The sequence below is a fragment of the Balaenoptera physalus genome (genome assembly GCF_965194825.1).
Source record: "Balaenoptera physalus genome assembly, chromosome: 7".
In the NCBI taxonomy this organism is placed as follows: Eukaryota; Metazoa; Chordata; class Mammalia; order Artiodactyla; family Balaenopteridae; genus Balaenoptera; species Balaenoptera physalus.
In genome coordinates this window covers 7,846,936-7,866,827 of record NC_138886.1, presented here as the reverse complement: position 1 = coordinate 7,866,827, position 19,892 = coordinate 7,846,936, and the positions used below count along the sequence as shown (strand labels likewise).

The following is a 19,892-nucleotide window of genomic DNA, read 5'->3' as shown; positions in this document are numbered from 1 at the left end:
GTGACAGAAAGGAGACCCATGATTGTTTGGGGAGAGGGAGCAGGGAGGGAAGGATGATTTTAAAGGAGCACCAAGAATCTGCAGGATCCAGGAAGTGTAGGGTCCAGGAATCTGCATTTTAAACAGATTCCAGGCAATTTCAATGCACATCAAACTTTGAGAAGCACTGTTGCAGTGAAATCCTTCTGCCACCTATACCCCATGTCACCAAGACCTCTCCTGATGGAAGGAGTGGTTTAAGCAGAGGCTCCTCTGTGAGGACCCGCTGCATACCCAGGAAAGGTATTATGTATCATGGCGCTAGTCATTTTACAGAAAAGGAAACTGAGATCTTGAGAAATAAACTACAGCTTAGGTAAAGGTCTCTTGATTACAAGTAGCAGAAATCACCCGAGTTAGTTACTGCAGAAAGTGGAAGGGGCTGTAAAAATACGGGGTTCCGCAGGCAGTGGGAAGGGGGACTTGCGCAGGGGTGTCAGGGCGGGGAAACTTATGGTACGGTGGTCACTTACATTGAACTCTCTCAGCCCCGCCTCCCCTCCCGTGTTCTCTCCTTCCTCTCCCTCCTCTGAGCAACAATTTTTTTTTTTTTTTAATTTTTTGGCCGCGCCACGAGGCATGCAGGATCTCAGTTCCCCCCTCAGGGATGGAACCATGCCCCCTACAATGGAAGCACACGGCCCTAACCACTGGACCGCCAGGGAATTCCCTGAGCAACCTTTTCTACTTCTTGGAGTGTGAGGTGGAAGTAAGTTCAAACAGCCGCAAAAACTGAGCAGGTTTCTGGATCCCAATTCCAAATTTGGGGGAAAGAAAGCCAATTGGCCCAGTTTGGACCAGGTATCCTCTCCTCGTCCAATCAGCTGTGGCCAGATGTGTGGAATCGTGTGATTCAAACGTGGAGGGAGGAGGGTGGAAAAAGGAGGGACAGAGGCCACCAGTGTTCTCCACCTTGAGGTTTAGTCAGAGTCAAGTGGGAGCTTGCTGAAAATCCACATGCCTACTCCCACTCCAACACCGCCAGTATCTGTTTCGGTTGGTCTGAGGTGGGGCTCAGAAATGTGCATTAACAGCCCAGATGATCCTAAAGGTAAATCTTCTCAGGTTATAGCATGAGAAACAACTAGTCTAGGCCAGTACTCTGAAGATACTTTGACCTGGAATCTGAATCATAGACCCTTAGGGTTGGCAAAAGCATTAGGACTCTTTCAGATGCTAATGACAAACACCTACTTAAAATGACTGGAGATTTGCAGGCGCTGTAGCTGGTACATCCAGGAGGGTAGATCTAGCTTCAGAAACTGCTGGATTCTTGATACAACCACTATGGAAAATAGTATGGAAGTTCCTTAAAAAACTAAAAATAGAACTACCATATGACCCAGCAATCCCACTACTGGGCATATACCCTGAGAAAACCACAATTCAAAAAGAGACATGTACCACAATGTTCATTGCAGCACTATTTACAATAGCCAGGACATGGAACCAACCTAAATATCCATCAACAGATGAATGTAAAGAAGATGTGGCACATATATACAATGGAATATTACTCAGCCATAAAAAGAAACGAAATTGAGTTATTTGTAGTGAGGTGGATGGACCTAGAGTCTGTCATACAGAGTGAAGTAAGTCAGAAAGAGAAAATCAAATACCGTATGCTAATGCATATATATGGAATCTAAAAAAAAAAAAAAGAAAGAAAAGAAAAGGTACTGATGAACCTAGTTGCAGGGCAGGAATAAAGAGGTAGACATAGAATATGGACTTGAGGACATGGGGTGGGAGGGAGAAGCTGGGACGAAGTGAGAGTAGCATCAACATATATACACCACCGAATGTAAAATAGTTGGCTGGTGGGAAGCAGCAGCACAGCACAGGGAGATCAGCTCAGTGCTTTGCGATGACCTAAAGGGGTGGGATAGGGAGGATGGGAGGCAGGCTCAAGAAGGAAGGGATGTGGGGACATGTGTATGCATATGGCTGATTCGCTTTGTTGTGCAACAGAAACTAACACAGTATTGTGAAGCAATTATACTCCAATAAGGGTCTATTAAAAAAGAAAAAAGAAAAAACAAATTGCTGGATTCAAGTACTCAAACCCCAGCTGAAATCTTTCTTAGATTTCAGCTGCTTAGCCTTTCCTTGGTTGGCTTCATTATTAGGTGGGCTTAGGTTAGGTGACCTTCCCAGAGCCTCGGGTTTTCATCCCACCAGCTTGGAAACAGGAATGGAAAGAGCAAAAGTCCCAGGGCAGACTCCCATAGGTCCAATTGGGTCACATGCTCACCCTTATCCAATCACTGTGGACAGAAGAATGCTGTTCCTCTCATGGACCAGTCCTGCACCACATCCTTACCACTGCAGCCAGAATTGGGACCTCTCCCTCAAACTGAATGGACTGAGACTGGAGGAGGGATGGTTCCTCAAAGAAAAACCAGAGTGCCACAGCCAGGAGGAGCCCTGGGTGTTGAGCAGGCACTAAAAACAGCCATAGGAGATCATGGAGGCCTTTTGGCCCAAACTCGCACCTGGACAGGACCCTGTTGGAGGCCTGGCTGGAAACAGTGCTTCTGCCAGCCTCAGCCCTGGTGGGCGTTCCCTGCAGTGGCCAGTCCCCATTTGTTCTTGGTTCCTGACAGGCAGGTGGCACGTGACTATCACTGCCACATGTGTCGTGACTGACTCAGCTCGGAGCCAAGTAAAGAGCCCAGGCCAGATCCTCCCACTGAGTCAGGCCCAGCCTGGGCAAAGGAGGGGTATCCAGGAGGGACCACCTTCCTAGGAACCATTCCAGCTAGGATGGCCCACACCCATCATATGGATGGGGAGACTGAGGCGCAAGAGAAAGAGGGATCTGGTGCCCAGACCTCCTCCCTACCAACCTCTGCCTTCCTCTGGCTCCTCTTGAGGGGTACAGAGCGGCCCCCAAAGGGTGACGTACAGCTTGCAACCTGACATCCATGGCTTGACTTTAGCCCACAGGTGTGTTTCATTTGCCTTGCACAGGGTTTACAAATATTTAGTAGTTGAAATATTTAAACTGGGAGATTTCTCATAAAAGCCCAGATTTCTGGCTGCTTTTGTAAAAAGGGACTACCTGGCAGGTCGGGCCCACATTCCTACCTGTCAGGATTGCCTGAAGCCTAGAGTACAGCCTCTATCTAGCTAACCTCCTGCAGATGCAGGCAGGAACCTGTTGTCTGAGCCAAGGGATTCTTATCTGAGTGGCTGCAGGCTGTAGGCCTCAGGACCAGCAGAATCCTTGGAGAATGTGCTGTCAGGGGTCCTCAGGAAGGCCCCTTCCTGCCTCTTCCTCTCTTCACATCCATCACCTTTTACAGGCCAGGCCCTGTGTGGAGCTCCCGTGCACAGACAGCCCCTGCATCACTCACCTACTCCTTTTATCTCATTTAATCCTCTCATCAGCTCCCAGCAGAAGGGGGCTGCACCGGAGGGGAAACCCCACAGCCCGGCGGGGAGGTGTGACCTGCCCAAAGTCACAACACTCAGGTGAGGCAGGGCCACTCAGGGTGGGGTTCCTGACACATCTGTCACAGGTCCAGGGTCCAGGCCACAGCTCCAGAAGGCTGATTCATGCTCAGCCTCTCATGAGAGGCTGACTCATAAGGAGGAGGCTGTGTAGCCAGACACACCTGGGATAGACTCCCAGCTCTGCCTTTTACAAACGATGTGCCACCAGGTGAGTCCTGGCTTTAGTCTCTGCATCTATCAAGTGGGGAAATGCAAAACATCTTATGGTAATGCTGTTGACATTTAATTCAACCAACACCGCAATAAAAAGTGGATTAGGGACTTCCCTGGTGCCTCAGTAGTTAAGAATCTGCCTGCTAATGCAGGGGACGTGGGTTTGAGCCCTGGTCCAGGAAGATCCCTCTTGGTGAGGAGCAACTAAGCCCGTGTGCCACAACTACTGAGCCTGCGCTCTAGAGCCTGTGCTCCGCAACAGGTGAAGCCACCGCAGTGAGAAGCCCATGCATCGCAACGAAGAGTAGTCCCCGCTCTCCACAACTAGAGAGAAAGCCTGCACGCAGCAATGAAGACCCAACACAGCCAAAACATAAATAAATAAATAGATAGATAGATAAATAAATAAATAAAATTACTTTAAGAAAATGTGGATTAAATAGATATCCAGGGACTGTGCCATGTACTTGACAAGAAACTATGAATAAGACAGATGTTATTGCCGTAGAACAGTTGTTCTTTTTTATTTTCATTTTTTGGTTGTTCCGGGCAGCTTGCAGGATCTTAGTTCCCCAACCAGGGATTGAACACAGGCCACGGCAGTGAAAGTGCCAAGTCCTAACCAATGGACTGCCAGGAAATTCCCAGGACAGCTGTTTTTAACTGGGGGTGATTTTGCTCTCCCCACCATGGGACACTTGGCAATGTCTGGATACATTTCATTTTTATTTATTTATTTATTTATGGCTGTGTTGGGTCTTAGTTTCTGTGCGAGGGCTTTCTCTAGTTGTAGCAAGTGGGGGCCACTCTTCATCGCGGTGCGCGGGCCTCTCACTATCGCGGTCTCTCTTGCTGCGGAGCACAGGCTCCAGACGCGCAGGCTCAGTAACTGTGGCACATGGGCCTAGTCGCTCCGCGGCATGTGGGATCTTCCCGGAACAGGGCTCGAACCCGTGTCCCCTGCATTGGCAGGCAGATTCTCAACCACTGTGCCACCAGGGAAGCCCTGGATACATTTCTGATTGTCCTGACTGGAGGGGGGGCCATGCTACTGGTATCCAGTGTACAGAGGTCAGGATGCTGCTAAATACCTTACAGCACATAAGATAGCCTCCCACAACACGGAATGATCCAGCCCAACATGACAATTGTGTTGAGCTTGAGAAACCCTCCTATAGCAGGACCCAAACATTTAAAAGTGCGAAAAAATTAAAATTAAAATTAAAAAAGGGGGGAGGGATAAATTGGGAGATTGGGATTGACATATACACACTACTATACATAAAACAGGTAACTAATAAGAACCTACCGCACAGGGAACTCTACTCAGTACTCTGTAATTACCTATATGGGAAAAGAATCTAAAAAAGAGTGGATATATGTATATGTATAACTGATTCACTTTGCTGTACAGCAGAAACTAACACAACATTGTGAATCAACTATATTCCAATAAAAATTAATTTAAAATAAAAACCATAGAATTAAATTAAAAAATAAAAGTGCGATTACAGCACAGTGTGACGGAGGAAACACGGGGTGTGACCGAATAATGCTCCCTGACGCCCAAAGCTGGATGTGAAGGATGAACAGGAATTAGGAAAGGGATGAGCAAGAAAGTTGTTCTGAGCAAGAGGAACAGCAAAGACAAAGGTTTGGAGGGTAGAAAGAGCCCAGCCTTTTTAAGGAAGTAAATTTTCTTTTGTCTCTGCCCCCGACCACACCCCCCCAGTTTTATTGAGATATAAATGACAAGGAAGTAAACTTTCAGTGTGGCTGGAAAGGAGTACAAGGTAGGAAGCAGCATCAGACCATGTCTGTAGGTTACGTTCAAGAGCTTATACTTCAATTCGAGAGTTAAGGAAAGTCATTGAAGGGATAGAACAGGGAGAAGCCTGGTTAGATTTGCTTCAAAAGACCATCCTCAGAAAGGCCTGGAGGCAGGGAGGCCAGTGAAGAGGCTGCTGTGGGTAACCCAGGTGAGAGAGAAGGCAGGGCTGGATCAGGGAAGAGAGAGACAGATTGGACAGATTTAAGGAAGGTCCGGAGGACTCTTAACAGATAGTGGATGTGAGGGGTGAGGCAGTAGGAGGAGCCAAGGATGTCACCTGGGCTTCCTGCCCGGGCAACTAGGGGAAGGGCGGTGCCATTTGCAGAGCTGGGCTATAGCTGGTAACAAAGTGGACAAGGTCGCTGAAGCCAAGAGGCTCCCAGTGAGGGGTCAGTTGGAAAACAAGCAAGTCCACGTGGGATGAGAGTTAGGGAGCCGACGGCAGGGGCTATGGGAGTGCACAGCAGCGGGGAGCCTACCTGGGCTGGGGGTGGGGTGGGGAAGGGTCTCTTGAGCTAGTGACATCCAGGCTGAGCCCTGAGGGCTGCCCAGGATGAGGCGGGCAGAGAGGGTGACCGTCCTGAGTCAGCAGAGAACCAGTACATTCCAGCTCAGCCTCTAGGCCTCTGTCGCTGGCCAGGCCATTCTAAGAACCACGTACCCCTTTGTAAATACCACACCAAGTTTAGCTCATCTTCTCTAACCAAGAGAGTGAGTTTGTCCCTGCCTGTTCCTCTCAACAGCCACCTTGCCACCCTCCAAGGCCCTAACCGATTGTCTAGAATTTCTCCCGGAGTCAGGAAGTCTTTTCAGTGAGATTTCCAAGTGGGTCTGCACAGATGGTCCCCACCTTGGCCCCGGACTCCTTTCTAACGTATAAAGATTTCCAGAGTAAAAAGAGTCAAAGTGACCCAGGTCTTGCCAACGTTTTTCTCCTATTTTCTCCTTCTAATGTCTTGACTCAAAGCTACAGGAAATGGAATAACTTCAAGAGATTCCCTTGCAAAACTTGGGGAGCTCCCTTGCCTCCTGATTGGTGGACTGCAAGGAGTCCTCAACGAGGAGGAGAGGTTATCTTTCATGGGTCTGGAGTTCTGACACCAATTTATAATAAAAGCAGCATGTTAGCTTATTTCCAACGATGGCCACCATCAGGTCCTCCTCTCCCTGTATCAGTAGCCACACCTCCATCAAGAGGTGGAGTCTAGGTACTTCCCTGGTGGTCCAGTGGCTAAGACTCCATGCTCCCAATGCAGAGGGCCTGGGTTCGATCCCTGGTCAGGAAACTAGACCTTGCATGCTGCAACTAAAAAGATCCCGCATGCCGCAATGAAGATCCCACATGCCGCAACTAAGACCTGGCCCAGCCAAATAAATAAATAAATAAATAAATAAATATTTTTTTAAAAAAAGAGAGAGATGGAGTCTATTCCTTCATCCCCTCGAATCTGGGCCAGCCTAGGATTGCATGACCAAGAGAATATTACAAAGTGATGCTGTGCCAGATCTAAGCCTAACCTTTTTTTTTTTTTTAAGCCTAACCTTTAAGAGGACCAGCAGTTTCCACTTCTTCGTTCTCGGAACCCCCAACCACCATGCTGTGAGGGAGCCCAAGCAGCTGCATGGAGAGGCCCAGGTAGAGGAGAACTGAGGTGCGTACCCCACCCCTGGCCCCAGATGACAGATTCAGCAGAGTGCCCAGCCCTCATATAGCATCAGCTTACAAGACATGTGAGGGAGCCATCGTGAAAGTGGATGGGCCCCCAGGCCCAGTAGAACTGCCCCAGCCGACACTGAGAGACAGTGACAAGCTCTTCTCTCTGGGTCCTGCTCATCCTGCAAAATCATGGGCAAATAAATGTTATTGTTTTAAGCCTCTAAGTTTTAGGGTGATTTGTTACACAGCAATAGCTCACTGACGCAGTTACCATTATTTAGCATCTACTACGTGCCAGGCACTGTGCTAAGTATTCTTTGAGCATTAACTTGTTAACTTCTCATATCAACCTTGTTAGAGAAGGATTTTTAGATAAGGAAGCCAAGGCTTAGAGAAAGTAAATGACCTCATGCCAGGGCACACAGCCAGTAAGAAGCAGGCTGACTCCAAAGACCTGGGACACACTTGTGAGGAGTCTAGCTCCTGGCCAAAAACCCATGTGTGATCTTTCAGGCCCAATCACAGGCCATTTCAAAGGCTTTATGTGGAAGGCCTCTTGTGCTCTTATGCAAAGCTGCATTCCTAGCCCAGGAGCTTCCATTCTGAGGCCTCAGTTGCCTCGGCCAAGACCTTCATATCAGGAGGAGGGGGAGACACTTTGCTCTGACTCCATACTTTTTCATTCCTGGCCCTTCCTGCTCTCATTCCCCCAACACACACACAAGTCCGTAAAGCAGGGGCTTCCCTCAACAGTGAAATGATTCCTCATCTGCAACACATCTGACCCTGCCCAGCACTGTCCCATGGGGAAAAATGCAACACTGGGAGAGCTGGCACTTTCTCCTCTTGCTTATATCATCACAGTAAGTGATTAAAAACTTGACTGTTACTCTCATTTGGGCTTGTTGCCTACTGTGACACACGGCATCCCAGCTCTTTTTTTTGTTTTTGGCTGCGCTGCATGGCTCGCGGGATCTTAGTTCCCCGACCAGGGATTGAACCCGGGCCCTTGGCTGAGAAAGCACCGAGTCCTAACCACTGGACCGCCAGGGAATTCCTGCATCTCAGCTCTGACAACTTGTTCAACCCACCTCTTTCAGAGTCCTTGTAGCCAGAGGCTCCTGTGTGCAGCCCTTCCCCCGCACTGGCCTTGGTTCCCATGCCCCACTCTACCGTCAATCCTTCCTACTCTCTGCTCCCTGTGCATCTTTTGCAATCTGTCCGAGCCACTTTTGACAGAGCTCCCATTGTGATGTCAAGAAAAGACGCACTAGGGACTTCCCTGGTGGTCCAGTGGTTAGGGCTCTGAGCTTCCACTGCAGGAGGCAGAGGTTCGATCCCTGGTCAGGGAACTAAGATCCCACATGCCGCACAGTGCAGCCAAAGAAAAAGAAAGAAAGAGAGAGAGGGAAGGAAGGAAGGAAGGAAGGAAGGAGGAAAGAAAGAGAAAGAAAGAAAGAAAGGAAGGAAGGAAGGAAGGAAGAAAGGAAGGAAGGAAGGAAGGAAGGAAGGAAGGAAGAAAGAGAGAAAGAAAGAAAGGAAGGAAGGAAGGGGGAAAGAAAGAGAAAGAAAGGAAGGAAGGAAGAAAGAAAGAAAGAAAGAAAGAAAGATGCACTAGTTAGCTCTTTGGAGTACCAGATACTGTAATAACAACGGCAGCAGCCGGTATTTATTGGGCACATGCTATGTCCTCCTCGGCTCATGCTAAGTGTTTTACGTACATGATCTCATGAAATGAGTTAGTACACAAAGTACTTAGAACAGTATCTGGACATAGTCAGTGCTCAATAAATTATGACATCTCATAACACCCCTGTCAAGTAGGGACTATTATTCATCATCCCCAATTTATTTTTTTTTAAGTTTTTTTTTGGCTGGGCTGTGCTGCATGAAGGATCTTAGTTCCCCGACTAGGGATTGAACCCGTGCCCCCTGCAGTGGAAGTGCAGAGTCTTAACCACTGGACCACCAGGGAAGTCCTCATCATCCCCATTTTAGAACTGAGAAAACCGAGGCCCAGAAAACTTCAGAGATGCAGTGAATAAGGGGTGGAGCTGATCTCGGGCCCAAACCTGCCTGATCACAGGGGCTCTCCACGCAGAAGCACTGCCTCTCCAGACCTGCTGTACAAACTCTATTGAATAAGAAACAGCTGGATAAAATACAGCTCACAAAGGGAATCTTTTTGAGAGACTTCCATCAAAAATGTAAAAAGTGGGCTTCCCTGGTGGTGCAGTGGTTGAGAATCCACCTGCCAATGCAGGGGACACAGGTTTGAGCCCTGGTCTGGGAAGATCCCACATGCCGCGGAGCAACTAGGCCTGTGAGCCACAACTACTGAGCCTGTGCTCCGCAACAAGAGAGGCCGCGATAGTGAGAGGCCCGCACACCGCGATGAAGAGTGGCCCCCGCTTGCCGCAACTAGCGAAAGCCCTCGCACAGAAACGAAGACCCAACACAGTCAAAAATAAATAATAAATAAATAATAAATAAATTTTTTTTTAAAATGTAAAAAGTTTTGGGACTTTCCTGGTGGTCCAATGGTTAAGACGCCGCGCTTCCACTGAATGGGGTGTGGGTTCATCCCTGGTTGGGGAACTAAGATTCCACATGTCACGCGGCGTGGGGAAAAAAAAAAAAAGTAAAAGGTTTCAATACTTGAAGTAGCAAGCTTCAGTGGCTTGGAGGATTTCACTTACACAAAACTCCACACTTCAGGTAGGATTCCAAATAAATCAGCCCCGTATAAGTGACCATTCTCCACCAGCACCACTGAGGTGCAGTGGGTTTAATTCTGTTAAACCACGCTTTTCCCTATTATATGAATAAGTGCCAAGCCTACAAAAAGTAGAAGTCACTGTGTTCCCTTTCAAGTGCCAGGAAGAACAATAACACAAGCTGCCTCTTGGGCCTTCTCATCTGACCTAGAAACTCAAGATCAGGCTCAAATCATCTCTAAGTGATTTCACATCTCACCGGCAGCAGGGTCAGAGCAGTAAAAGTTAAGAACAGCGGTTAGGGGCTTCCCTGGTGGCACGGTGGTTAAGAATACGCCTGCCAATGCAGGCGACATGGGTTCGAGCCCTGGCCCAGAAAGATCCCACATGCTGTGGAGGAGCTAAGCCCGTGCGCCACAACTACTGAGCCCGCGTGCCACAGCTAGTGAAGCCCACGTGCCTAGAACCCGTGCTCCGCAACAAGAGAAGCCACCGCAATGAGAAGCCCGCGCACCGCAACAAAGAGTAGCCCCCGCTCGCCGCAACTAGAGAAACCCTGGGCACAGCAACAAAGACCCAACGCAGCCAAAAATAAAAATTAAAAAATAAATTTAAAAAAAAGAACAGCGGTTAAAGAGATGGGCCACCCCAGGGTATAAGATAGCTGTGCGACTTTAGGCAAATTGTTCAACCTCTCTGATCCTCAGTGGCCTTATCTGTCAACTGAGAACAGCATTAGTACCTAATTCATGGGGCAGTTGCAAGAAGTCAATAAGGTAATGCTTATAACACCTGGGCTCGGTAACTGTCAGTTTTTATTATCACTAAATATTGGAGAGAGTGATAACTGTGTCCAGAAAGGCTGGGCTCCCTCCAGAATGAAGGCCAACCTCAAGTGAGAATCTCTGCTTAGCAGGACTGCTCAACTGTTGAACAGAAACTCCTGAGAACCAGCCCTCCCTGGGGCATTATCCTGATTCCAGCTGAGTTTGTCTTCCAGTCTCTGAGCCAAAGATCTTAACCTTCAGAAAATATCAGAATCACCCAGAGAACTTGTTTACCATGCATATTCTTAGAGCTCTCCCTCCAGGAGTCTCGTCTAGGTTTTACATGAGGCCAGGGATTGGTTATATTAAAAACACCCCATGTAATTCTCATCCAGAGTTTGAGACACTGCCCTAAACCAGGGATAGGCAGCCTTTTCCGGAAAGGGCCAGAGAGTAAATACTTTTGGCTTGTGGGCCAGATGCTCTGTCACAACTACTTAACTCTGCTATTGTAGCAGAAAAACAGCCAGACATTAAGCAGAAGGGATATGGCTGTGTTCCAGTAAAACTTTATTTACAAAGACAGGTGGGGGGGCCGGATTTGACCTGTGAGCCTCTGCTCTCTGCCAGCCCCTATCTCTTCTATATATAACCAGTGAAGACACAGACATGTATATCAAAAAAAGTGATATTTCTTTAATTTAAAATTATGATCTGGAAAGAACCAGTCAGTTGAAGCGATCCAAGCTTCCTCTTTATACCCAGTTGGAACAGACACAATACTGGCTCAGATTGCCAACCCCAGAGAAAAACCAAACCAAGCTGCAAACCCTCAGGAAGTCCCCGAAGCTACCCTGATGAGGCCATCAGGCTCCATGGAGGGAGGGCACCCGGGCTGCCAGGGGCTGCTGCTTTCCAGCCACACTGAGAAGACCTTTCCTTCTGCCACCCAACTCCCTCACCAGCCTGATTCCTCTCCACTGCTCTGTAGCTGGCACTGCACATGTCCGCCGCAGAGAGGATGGCGGTAAAACAGTCACCTCCCAACCATCTTTGGGGGCATCTTCCCGTACGTGCAACAGTGGAGCCGAGCGATTCTTAACGTGCCCAGAAGGGCAGCACCTTTGTTGTTTAGCTGAGATCTGGAGCCTTGAGTTGTAACCATCGGTCACGTGTGGCCAAGGCCTCGGCAGCAAAATGGCAAACTTGGGAAATGATCGGGAAAGATGCAAGGGTCTTGGTAATTGATGGCGATTCTGAAAATGAAACAGACAAATGCCATCTGGGTAAAGTCCTTACAAATGGGGAGGAAGCATCAAGACAGAACAGGGAACACCACCTCCTTCGGCACTCCGAGGTCGGTCTGCTCTTCCCCGAGCACAGAAGTCCAAGGTCCCACTTCTTAGGTCAGTTTCAACTCTCCCACTGCATACATTCAGGGCCAATCAGGCCTTCAGAGACACCTAACCAGTCAGTGGGAGTCTCACAAGAACACAAGGCGCCGAATACTGTGAGAAGGGAGTCCAGGGTGTGACGCTGAGCAGGCTGTTTTCTGCACTGAGTTTTGGAAATGCACAGTCAGTAGAGAGGAAAGGAGGCAGGGCGTGGCCAGAGCTGCCCTCGGAAGCCTTCCCAGAGGGGTTCATGGACAGAATAAATACAACTGGCTTGCAGCAAGCCTTCTGGAAGAAGCCAACAGGTCGCCTCAGACCCACTGCAGTGGGGCAGTAAGTAAAATTTACAGCACCCAAAGCCTGATGCTTGACCTGAGTCAAAAGCTGTTGGGACAAACCACCAAAGGGCTGCCCGGGGACGCAGTGGAAGACCAGATGGCGGCCAAGCTGTCCCCACCACACACAGAACTCCTGAGCCCGACGGGCTGCAGCCTGGGTGTCCTGCAGGGGCAGCCCAGGGCACTAACAGGGCCCCTGCTGTGCCCGGGTGCAGTGGGGTGGGGGGACAGCACGGCACTAACTAGAGTCCCCTGAGAACTGAGGCACAGTGAGAAGGAGAAAAGGGTGGGGTTTCCTCCTCAGGCCCAGCTGTCACTCTGCCTCCCAAGGGGAGGAAGAAGATATTTTTGTGCTACTGCCAGCACCACTGATGTTATCTTACTCCAAAGGATGGCACCTGGGCGGGGGGCGGGTATTTCCGCACAGACCCCCAAGCTGTGAGATGGTCCCCAGTGAGGGCCGACAGATGTCCTAGTCCAAGTCTGGGTCATGTCACAAGCTCTGGCTCATGACAACATGGGTCCCATCATCAGCACCTGACCCCCACCTATCCAATCTTCAGGTTCTTAGCAGGACAGCTCAAGGGGTAGGGGGAAGAGAGTTTGGGTCCCAGGAACCCAACAAATTCTTCTTCCCAGTCTCCTTCATTTCTCAGAAACAGTGGACCCCTAAATGTCTATCAAACTGGGAGCCGTCCACATGGCCAGGCCTAGACTGAGGCCAACCACACAAGCCACTTACAAGACCACGTGGTGTCATGCATTCACAGCGGAAGGCTGGCTCGACCCCTGCCTTCACTGGATGATGCTGTCTGGCTGCCCATTCTGGGCCACCTGTCCAGGGTCGGAGGCAGTGGTGGGGTTGGGCATGTTGCTCTGCAAGTAGCGGCGGAAATCTTTGATCATGGGCCGGAGGACCTGGATGAGGACACTCAGGGCCGCCTGGGTGCCCTCCATGGCCTGAGCCTGGCGCTCTTGGGCACAGGCCTGCACCTCCTGGGAGCGGCGGATCATCTGTAGCAAGTCATTCTGCTGCTCCAGGTGCTGGGCAATCTCCTTCACATGCAGGTTGGTGACCCGCTGCTCCTGGATCAGCTTGGCTGAGTTGAGGGCTATGCGGCTCTTGAGCGCCTGCGGCTTGACTGAGGTGTCGGCATGCTGGGCCATCATCTCCACGGGGGCCTCCGCGGGCAGGGGTGGGGGGGCCTCGGCCGTGCAGTACTCTACCACTCCCTCCTCCAGCGTGTGATAGGCAGTCTCTGCGGGGACTGTGGGGAAGAAAGAGCAAAGGCAGCGGCAGGTCACCTTCTAGCAAGAGTGAGGCTGGCCATGTGGGGTGGGGAGGAGGCCATTAAGCCCTCCCCTGGCTTTACAGCCTTTCATATATAAATCTAGAATCTAAGGGGTTTAGAATCTTAATTTACTTAATAACCAAAGGGCCAGCCCCAGATCTGGCAAAAGCAAAGATGCTAATAGTAAGACTAGCAAAAAATGTAGAGCACCTACTATGTGCTAACCCTTTGCACTCATTAGCTCCATGAATCCTCATAATGACACCAAGAGGTAGATACTGTCACATTCATTTTCAGAGAGAAGGAGGTAGACTCAGAAACATGGAATGACTTGCCTAAGGTCAGCTGATTCATCAGGTCCAGGAAGAAATGCAGGTCTCCCCCCAATACCAGAGTCCAATGTGTTCATAATCACCCCACTGAGCTGCTTCTGGCTAATAACGGCAGGGCCACATGCTCCCCAAAGTGCCCCACTGGTCCAGCCTCCTTCAGTGCTTTCTTGACTTCCATGTCTTTTACGGCCAAGCAGAAAAGGAGGTGGGAGTGGGAAGGCAGTAGCTAAAGTGCCCAATAAATGCCTCCCTGTCTCCTTGACCACCTTGGTCAATGGAATACCTAAAGGTCCTTCCTCTTCCAGAATAGCAACTGATTTAGCCCAGTGTTTGATCCCCTTTCCCACCTCCATATCCTTGAGAAATATGACACTGTGGGGTTATGGCACTCACACTCACACACCCAATGCCCCCAAGCCCCATTGAGAATCACTGATCGAAACAGTTCCCAGCCCATCACAGAGAGCACTTAACAGTCATTGCTGCAAACCTTTATCTGAACTAAAAAGTCCAACCAACCAGTTTCGTTGTCATTCATAGCCGAGAACCTTTGAAGCCATTCTAGCTGGACTGTTTGGGCCTCCAAGCATGTGGAAAAGGTCAGTCTTCTCCACCCTTTAATGTCAACATCCACTGTGTGCCCCCAACCCCACCAGGAAGCCCCCTTTCTCTTCTGAGTCCTTAGGTTCTCCCAACTGACAGGGCAGTTATTCATATATTCGTCTTATCTGTCCTACTAGAATATAACCGGCCTATCTCTTAAACACCTTGGCAATCCCAGTGCCAAGCCCAGGGTTTGGCACAGAATTGCCCTAATGGTTGATGAGCGAACAGAAGGGTAGATTAACACCTGGAACCATGAGGTTCCTCAGCAGTGCCTGATGAATGTTCACCACACTGAAAACCAGAATGTCTTTGTCCAGAATCGATGTCCACCTACCTATTCATTCAACAAATATGTCCTGACTGCCTACTAGGTGCTAGGCCCTGTGTTAAGTCCTGTGGAGATATAAACATGGTCTCTGTCTTCAAGGACCACAAAGTTCAGTCATGGACATGAATGGTGGCAAAACAGTGGAGAGCAAGCCAGCCCGTCAGAAGTCCAGACTGCGTGCTGAGGAAGTCCCAGAGAGAACAGGATCACTTCTGTCTGGGGATCTCTTGGAAGGCCTCATGGTCTTCCAAGACTCCCATCTGACCTTTGACCCTTGGCAGCCAACCTTCCCTGGGCTGCCCCAGCTCTTGCTGGCCCTTCCCATTTAGGCACGCCAGACTGGGTGGGAGAGGTCACTCACTCTGTGTCAGGGTGACCGTGGCTGCGGCTGCAGTAGCCGTGGGTCCAAGGGCCACGGGGTGGATCTCTGTGGTACTGGGCAGGCTGATGATGGTGGCCTCACCCAGCAGGTTGCAGATGCGCTGTTGCATGGGGGTGAGCAGTACAGGGGCTACAGCTGGGCCACCAGCGCCACTGCCACCACCTGTCCCAGGCCCACCAGCTCCGTCTTCCTCAGTGGGCCCTGGGGCCTCGCCACCCTCCACAGCCGCCCGGACCTGGGCAACCTTGCGACGGACCTCGGTCTTGAGGTCAGACCACTTCTTCTTGACCTCAGGCAGCTCCCTGCGGCAGGTGGCCACGGCATTGACCCTTCTCAGGATGCCATGCCATGCCGCACTCTTGGCAGCCAGAGGGACCCCAGCGTTGAAGTGGTTCACCAGCAGGTGCTTCTTCAGTTCCAACTCCTCCACGATGATCTCCACCTCTCGCTCAGAAAAGTTCATCTTCCTTTTCTTGGCTGGGACGGCCATGGCCTCTCCCCACCTTGCTTTTTAAAGAAACTATAATTCCCTAACTGCCCCAATTCCCCTTCTCGCCTTCCTCAGCCTTGCTCCTCACCCACCCCCCCCTACAGGGGATAGGCCGGCCTTGTCCAAGGCCAAGTACCAGGCCTTTGGTAACCCCCCTTGCTACGCAAAGTGCGTAGGGCCCAGCCCCGACCGGCCCAGCTGCTGCCAGCCAGCTGCGTAATGGCTTCCTGAATCTGCCTCTTCCGCCGGGATGTGCGGAGATCCGCCCACTTCCCCTCTTCCCGCCTCCCAGCCCTTCTCCAGGGGGACCCGCCCTCCCAGTTGGTCGCGGCTCAGATATCACGTCGATCACTGGTTCTTTCGATCTGTCACTCAGCTAAAGAGCATGCCTACTTACTGGAATTGGCCTGATCATTGGTCTAAAGGTGTGTCTGTCGCTACCGAGCGCTCCACCCAACCTAGCCTTTACTCACTTCCATTGGAAAGTCGTCCTGTCGTTCAATCATCAGTATTACGACTTTTACGCCGTTAAATTCAGCTATTTTATTGGTGGTTTTAGAGAGTTAGATTACCAAAACCCGGCTTCGTGAGGATTCCTAGTGCTTTCGGTCTTGAGCTGTTAGCCATTTAATTTTCAGTTCCACCCAATGGCGCAAACTCTGCCTTGCAACCGCAGCTCACAGTTGCTCCTCACGCAAATCCTACTTCCCACCGGAGATTGCGATCTCTCCTTACACGACGGCCCCTCCCATCCTTACGATTTCGCCGTCTAAACAGCGTTTCTCAATGGAAATAGGACGCGGGGCCTTCCGCCTGCCAATCACATGACTTCTGCCTATCGCACCGTAATTTCCTCTCTCCGGCCCGGCTCAGCCAATCCCCGCCTCCCTCAGTTTGAATGGCCGCAGGCTGAGCCGGGATCGCCCCGCCCTCTCCATTGATTCGGGTAGTTAAGGGCTGCGTGGGCAGTCCTCGGTGGAAGGTTCCGCCCCTCCGGGTGGCTCTCCTGGTCTGTGACTGGTCGGCGTCGTGCTTGGGGGCGCGGCCATCCAGGCGGCGCGCGGCGGGGCGGGGCTCCCGGAAGCTGACCGTCCCGCCAGCTTGCCGGCACCTCGGAGCCCGCGCTAGTGGACTGAGGACACCGGCGTGTCTTCCGTGCTCTCCCCGCCGGCCCGTCACCCCTGCCTCACGCCCGATGGTGAGCAGTGTGTTGTGCCGCTGCGTGGCTTCCCCGCCGCCGGACGCCGCCGCCACCGCCTCGTCGTCCGCCTCATCGCCGGCGTCCGTGGACCCTTGCGGCGGCGCCGTCTGCGGGGGCCCGGACCACCGGCTGCGCCTTTGGAGCCTTTTCCAGACTCTCGACGTCAACCGCGACGGCGGCCTGTGTGTCAACGACCTGGCCGTGGGACTTCGGCGCCTGGGACTGCACCGCACAGAGGGCGAGCTCCAGGTGGGCAACACGCACCGTCCGCATGGGCGGGGAGGGGACCCCTTCGCGCCCCCGCACCTCCGGGAGGTCCAGGTGACAGGCCTGGTCTGCACGACCGGCTTCTTTGGCAGTACCTTGGAGCTTGGCAGGCTTGGTGGACGGCCTCTCGGACTGGCTGGGACCTCCTGAGTGACAGACGGACACCCCATTTATGCCCTGTGGGGAGTAGAGCTCCTTCTTGGCCTCTGTGGGCGCTTGGGCCAGGGGGAAAGGCTCTCCCTGGGTACAGGTGGGCACCTTCTGGGCATTCTGATGATAGAAAAGCCCCTTTTTGCTGGGGCTTTCCCCAAAGTAGAAGGCCAAGTCTCAAGAGTCCGGCTTATGTCACCTTCTGACCTCAGGACTAAGCTTTGATGCTCCCCTCTACCCATCATTAATGGTTTCATCCATCCTCCTCCAGGAGCACCTCTCCCTCCCCTCTCGTTTCCATGCCAGTGGTGGGCCCTGATCTGGTTCCTGTCAGAAGCAAGTGGGAATTGGAAGAAATGGGAACTGAGGTTTCAGGCCCATCGTGACATGTGGGTGGTGAGAAGTGACAGTTCTCATGGGTTAGACTCATCCCCATTGACATGCCTATCCAGAAAATGGGATCGTGATCTCTTACAGGGTTGCAGATTAGAATGAAAGAATCTAGGGGAAAATTCTTCATAAAAGTGAAAGTGTGGCCCACCTAGGAGGGGATTTTGTTCCCCTTGTCCTGGAGTGGGCACCTGGCCAAGGGGGAAGAGGGGACAGAGATGTGCTGCCCTTTGTGTATAAAAACCTCAAGCAGAGGCTGTTTCTTCCCTTTCTGTCTCTCATGGTATGTTTTCCTATCTGACTTTGTAGCTGTAGCTGACCTTTTCCAAGTATTTTATTTATTGTGGCTTAGCCTGATTTATAACCTGGAGGAAGACTACTGAGTATTTTAAGTAAATTGTTTCTCTTCTAAGTTAGTTCCTTTGGTCCATTTGTACATACCACAATTACAGAATCTCATAGCTAAGTGTGAAAAAAGTTTTTGGTAAAACGGCAGTGAGTAAACCAATTAGTTTGTTGGGTAGGTGTACATAAAATTTTTAACTCATGTCCAGAATATCTTGGCTCAACATCCAAGCTATTTAACCTACTTAGGATAAGCCTAGGAAGACCAAGGTTAACACTGTGCAAGGTAGAATCATTGAGTTAAGTCCAACAGGCTTAGAGACAAGTTTTTTTTAAAATCTTTTCAAGTGAGTTTTACACAAAATGGTGTTGTGAGCTGGATATTTTCCAATCCATGACTGATGAATAAGTCACTTGGAAAGATAGGATGGCTAAACTCAGAGGGTCTGTGTCTTATGGGCTTAGGGAGGTGTGGGCCTAGGAGAGCCTTTCTGCTTTTATGAACCTACCCACCTGGCATATGCCACCAGGCGCATCGAGGGCTCTTGGCTACGGGAGTGTATTCAGTGTTTATACCATGCTTTGTGCCTCACCTGGAGTCACAGTGTTTTTTCAGTTCATGGCACATCTGATATTGATCCTAATCCATTTTTTTGGCAGTAAATTTCTAAGGGCAAATAAGGAGAAAGTGATCATTTTTCTTTCCAGTATTGAAAGGAAACCTTTTAGATTAACCAAAGGGAGCCTAGCTGTCAGGGTCACATTAGCTCTAAAATCTTTAACTCTGTGACTAAGTTCTATCATCTGAAACAATTCTTTTTTATCCTTTCGGTGTATGGCTTTAGTATGGACTACTTCTACTTTCAGCTTATGAATGTGAAATTATACGGCTTTGAGAGATTGGGAATGATCCATTTTATTTGTTTATTACCTGTGGCGGAGCACAGGCTAGTCTGTGGCGAATGGTTTAAGTATTAGAGAGAGAACCTGCCTTTTTGTGAATAGCTGGGCAACAGGAAGACACCCTGCCTCACGAACCCCATACCACTTCCTGTTGCCATAGTATCAGTATTAGCTACATGCAGAAAAAGTAGTGCTGCAGTTTTGCAGAAGTAGCAAAGGCAAAAGAGAATTTGGGGGCCCTTCAGTTCAAAATGGGTTATCTGCCATGGGAATAGGCATTGAAAAACACGACATCAAACTTCGGTAGCTGCTTTATGTAACCCACAGGACCAGTCTGAGGAGCTAGGGTTTGCACAGGAATCAGCTGTGAGGGCTTATCAGTGGGTGATGGGTGAACCAAGGCCTTGTGACTACACAAAGCCTCCCACCAGCTAACCACCACTGGGTCAAGTTTTCTTTAGAAAAGAACCAGCGATTTTTGGCATCTGCCTTTGTTTCAGAAGAAATTGGGACAGTCGAGAAAAATTTACTTAAAATGGCAATGGGCAGAGAAACCAATGGCAGCCAGCCAGAGAAATTTTCTTTGTAAAGGGCATGTGAGCAAGAAGCCTGTCCTGGGACAAAAGAAGGGAAGAGTTTATTAAAGACAGAAAAAAGATGATGACAACAGTAGCAACTTTAGGAGATGAGACTTCAGCTAGAGCTAATTATAGCATTGCCTACTTAAGGCATTTTCATGTGACCAAACAAAATCTCTGTCTGAAAACAAATTTAAAACATAGGTTAGAACT

At 50.2% G+C, this 19,892-nt stretch overlaps 2 protein-coding genes across 8 annotated transcripts in view; one reads left to right on the top strand and one right to left on the bottom strand.

Annotated features, from left to right (window-relative positions):
- Positions 1-11,357: 11,357 nt before the first annotated feature.
- On the bottom strand, positions 11,358-16,312 carry NAIF1 (nuclear apoptosis inducing factor 1). Of its 2 annotated transcripts, XR_014266059.1 has the most exons (3): positions 15,335-16,312; positions 13,158-13,683; positions 11,358-11,939 (listed from the first exon to the last, which is right to left on the bottom strand). XR_014266059.1 is itself a non-coding variant. In XM_082470637.1 (2 exons), exons 1-2 carry the CDS (start codon positions 15,843-15,845, stop codon positions 13,211-13,213), a joined length of 984 nt encoding a protein of 327 aa, XP_082326763.1. In that variant the 5' UTR covers positions 15,846-16,312; the 3' UTR covers positions 11,358-13,210. The 2 variants fall into 2 exon arrangements, 1 of the variants encoding a protein (XP_082326763.1); XM_082470637.1 differs by having other exon boundaries at positions 11,358-13,683.
- A 619-nt stretch (positions 16,313-16,931) lies between these two features.
- Positions 16,932-19,892, top strand: part of SLC25A25 (solute carrier family 25 member 25) — a 38,036-nt gene continuing 35,075 nt past the window's right edge. For 3 of the 6 annotated variants that reach the window (XM_082470631.1, XM_082470629.1, XM_082470625.1), the window contains exon 1: positions 16,935-17,295. In XM_082470631.1, coding sequence (XP_082326757.1) covers positions 17,041-17,295 — 255 coding nt within the window. In that variant the 5' untranslated portion in view covers positions 16,935-17,040. Of the gene's footprint in view, positions 17,296-19,892 lie in introns of all 6 variants that reach the window. The other 3 variants (XM_082470621.1, XM_082470626.1, XM_082470633.1) reach the window with 3 other exon arrangements.

Coding starts and splice junctions, on each gene's coding strand:
- NAIF1 (XM_082470637.1), bottom strand. CDS start 15,845: ATGGCCGTCCCAGCCAAGAAAAGGAAGATGAACTTTTCTGAGCGAGAG. Junction 13,684..15,334: donor CACGGTCACCCTGACACAGA/GTGAGTGACCTC, acceptor TCTTCCCCACAG/TCCCCGCAGAGACTGCCTAT.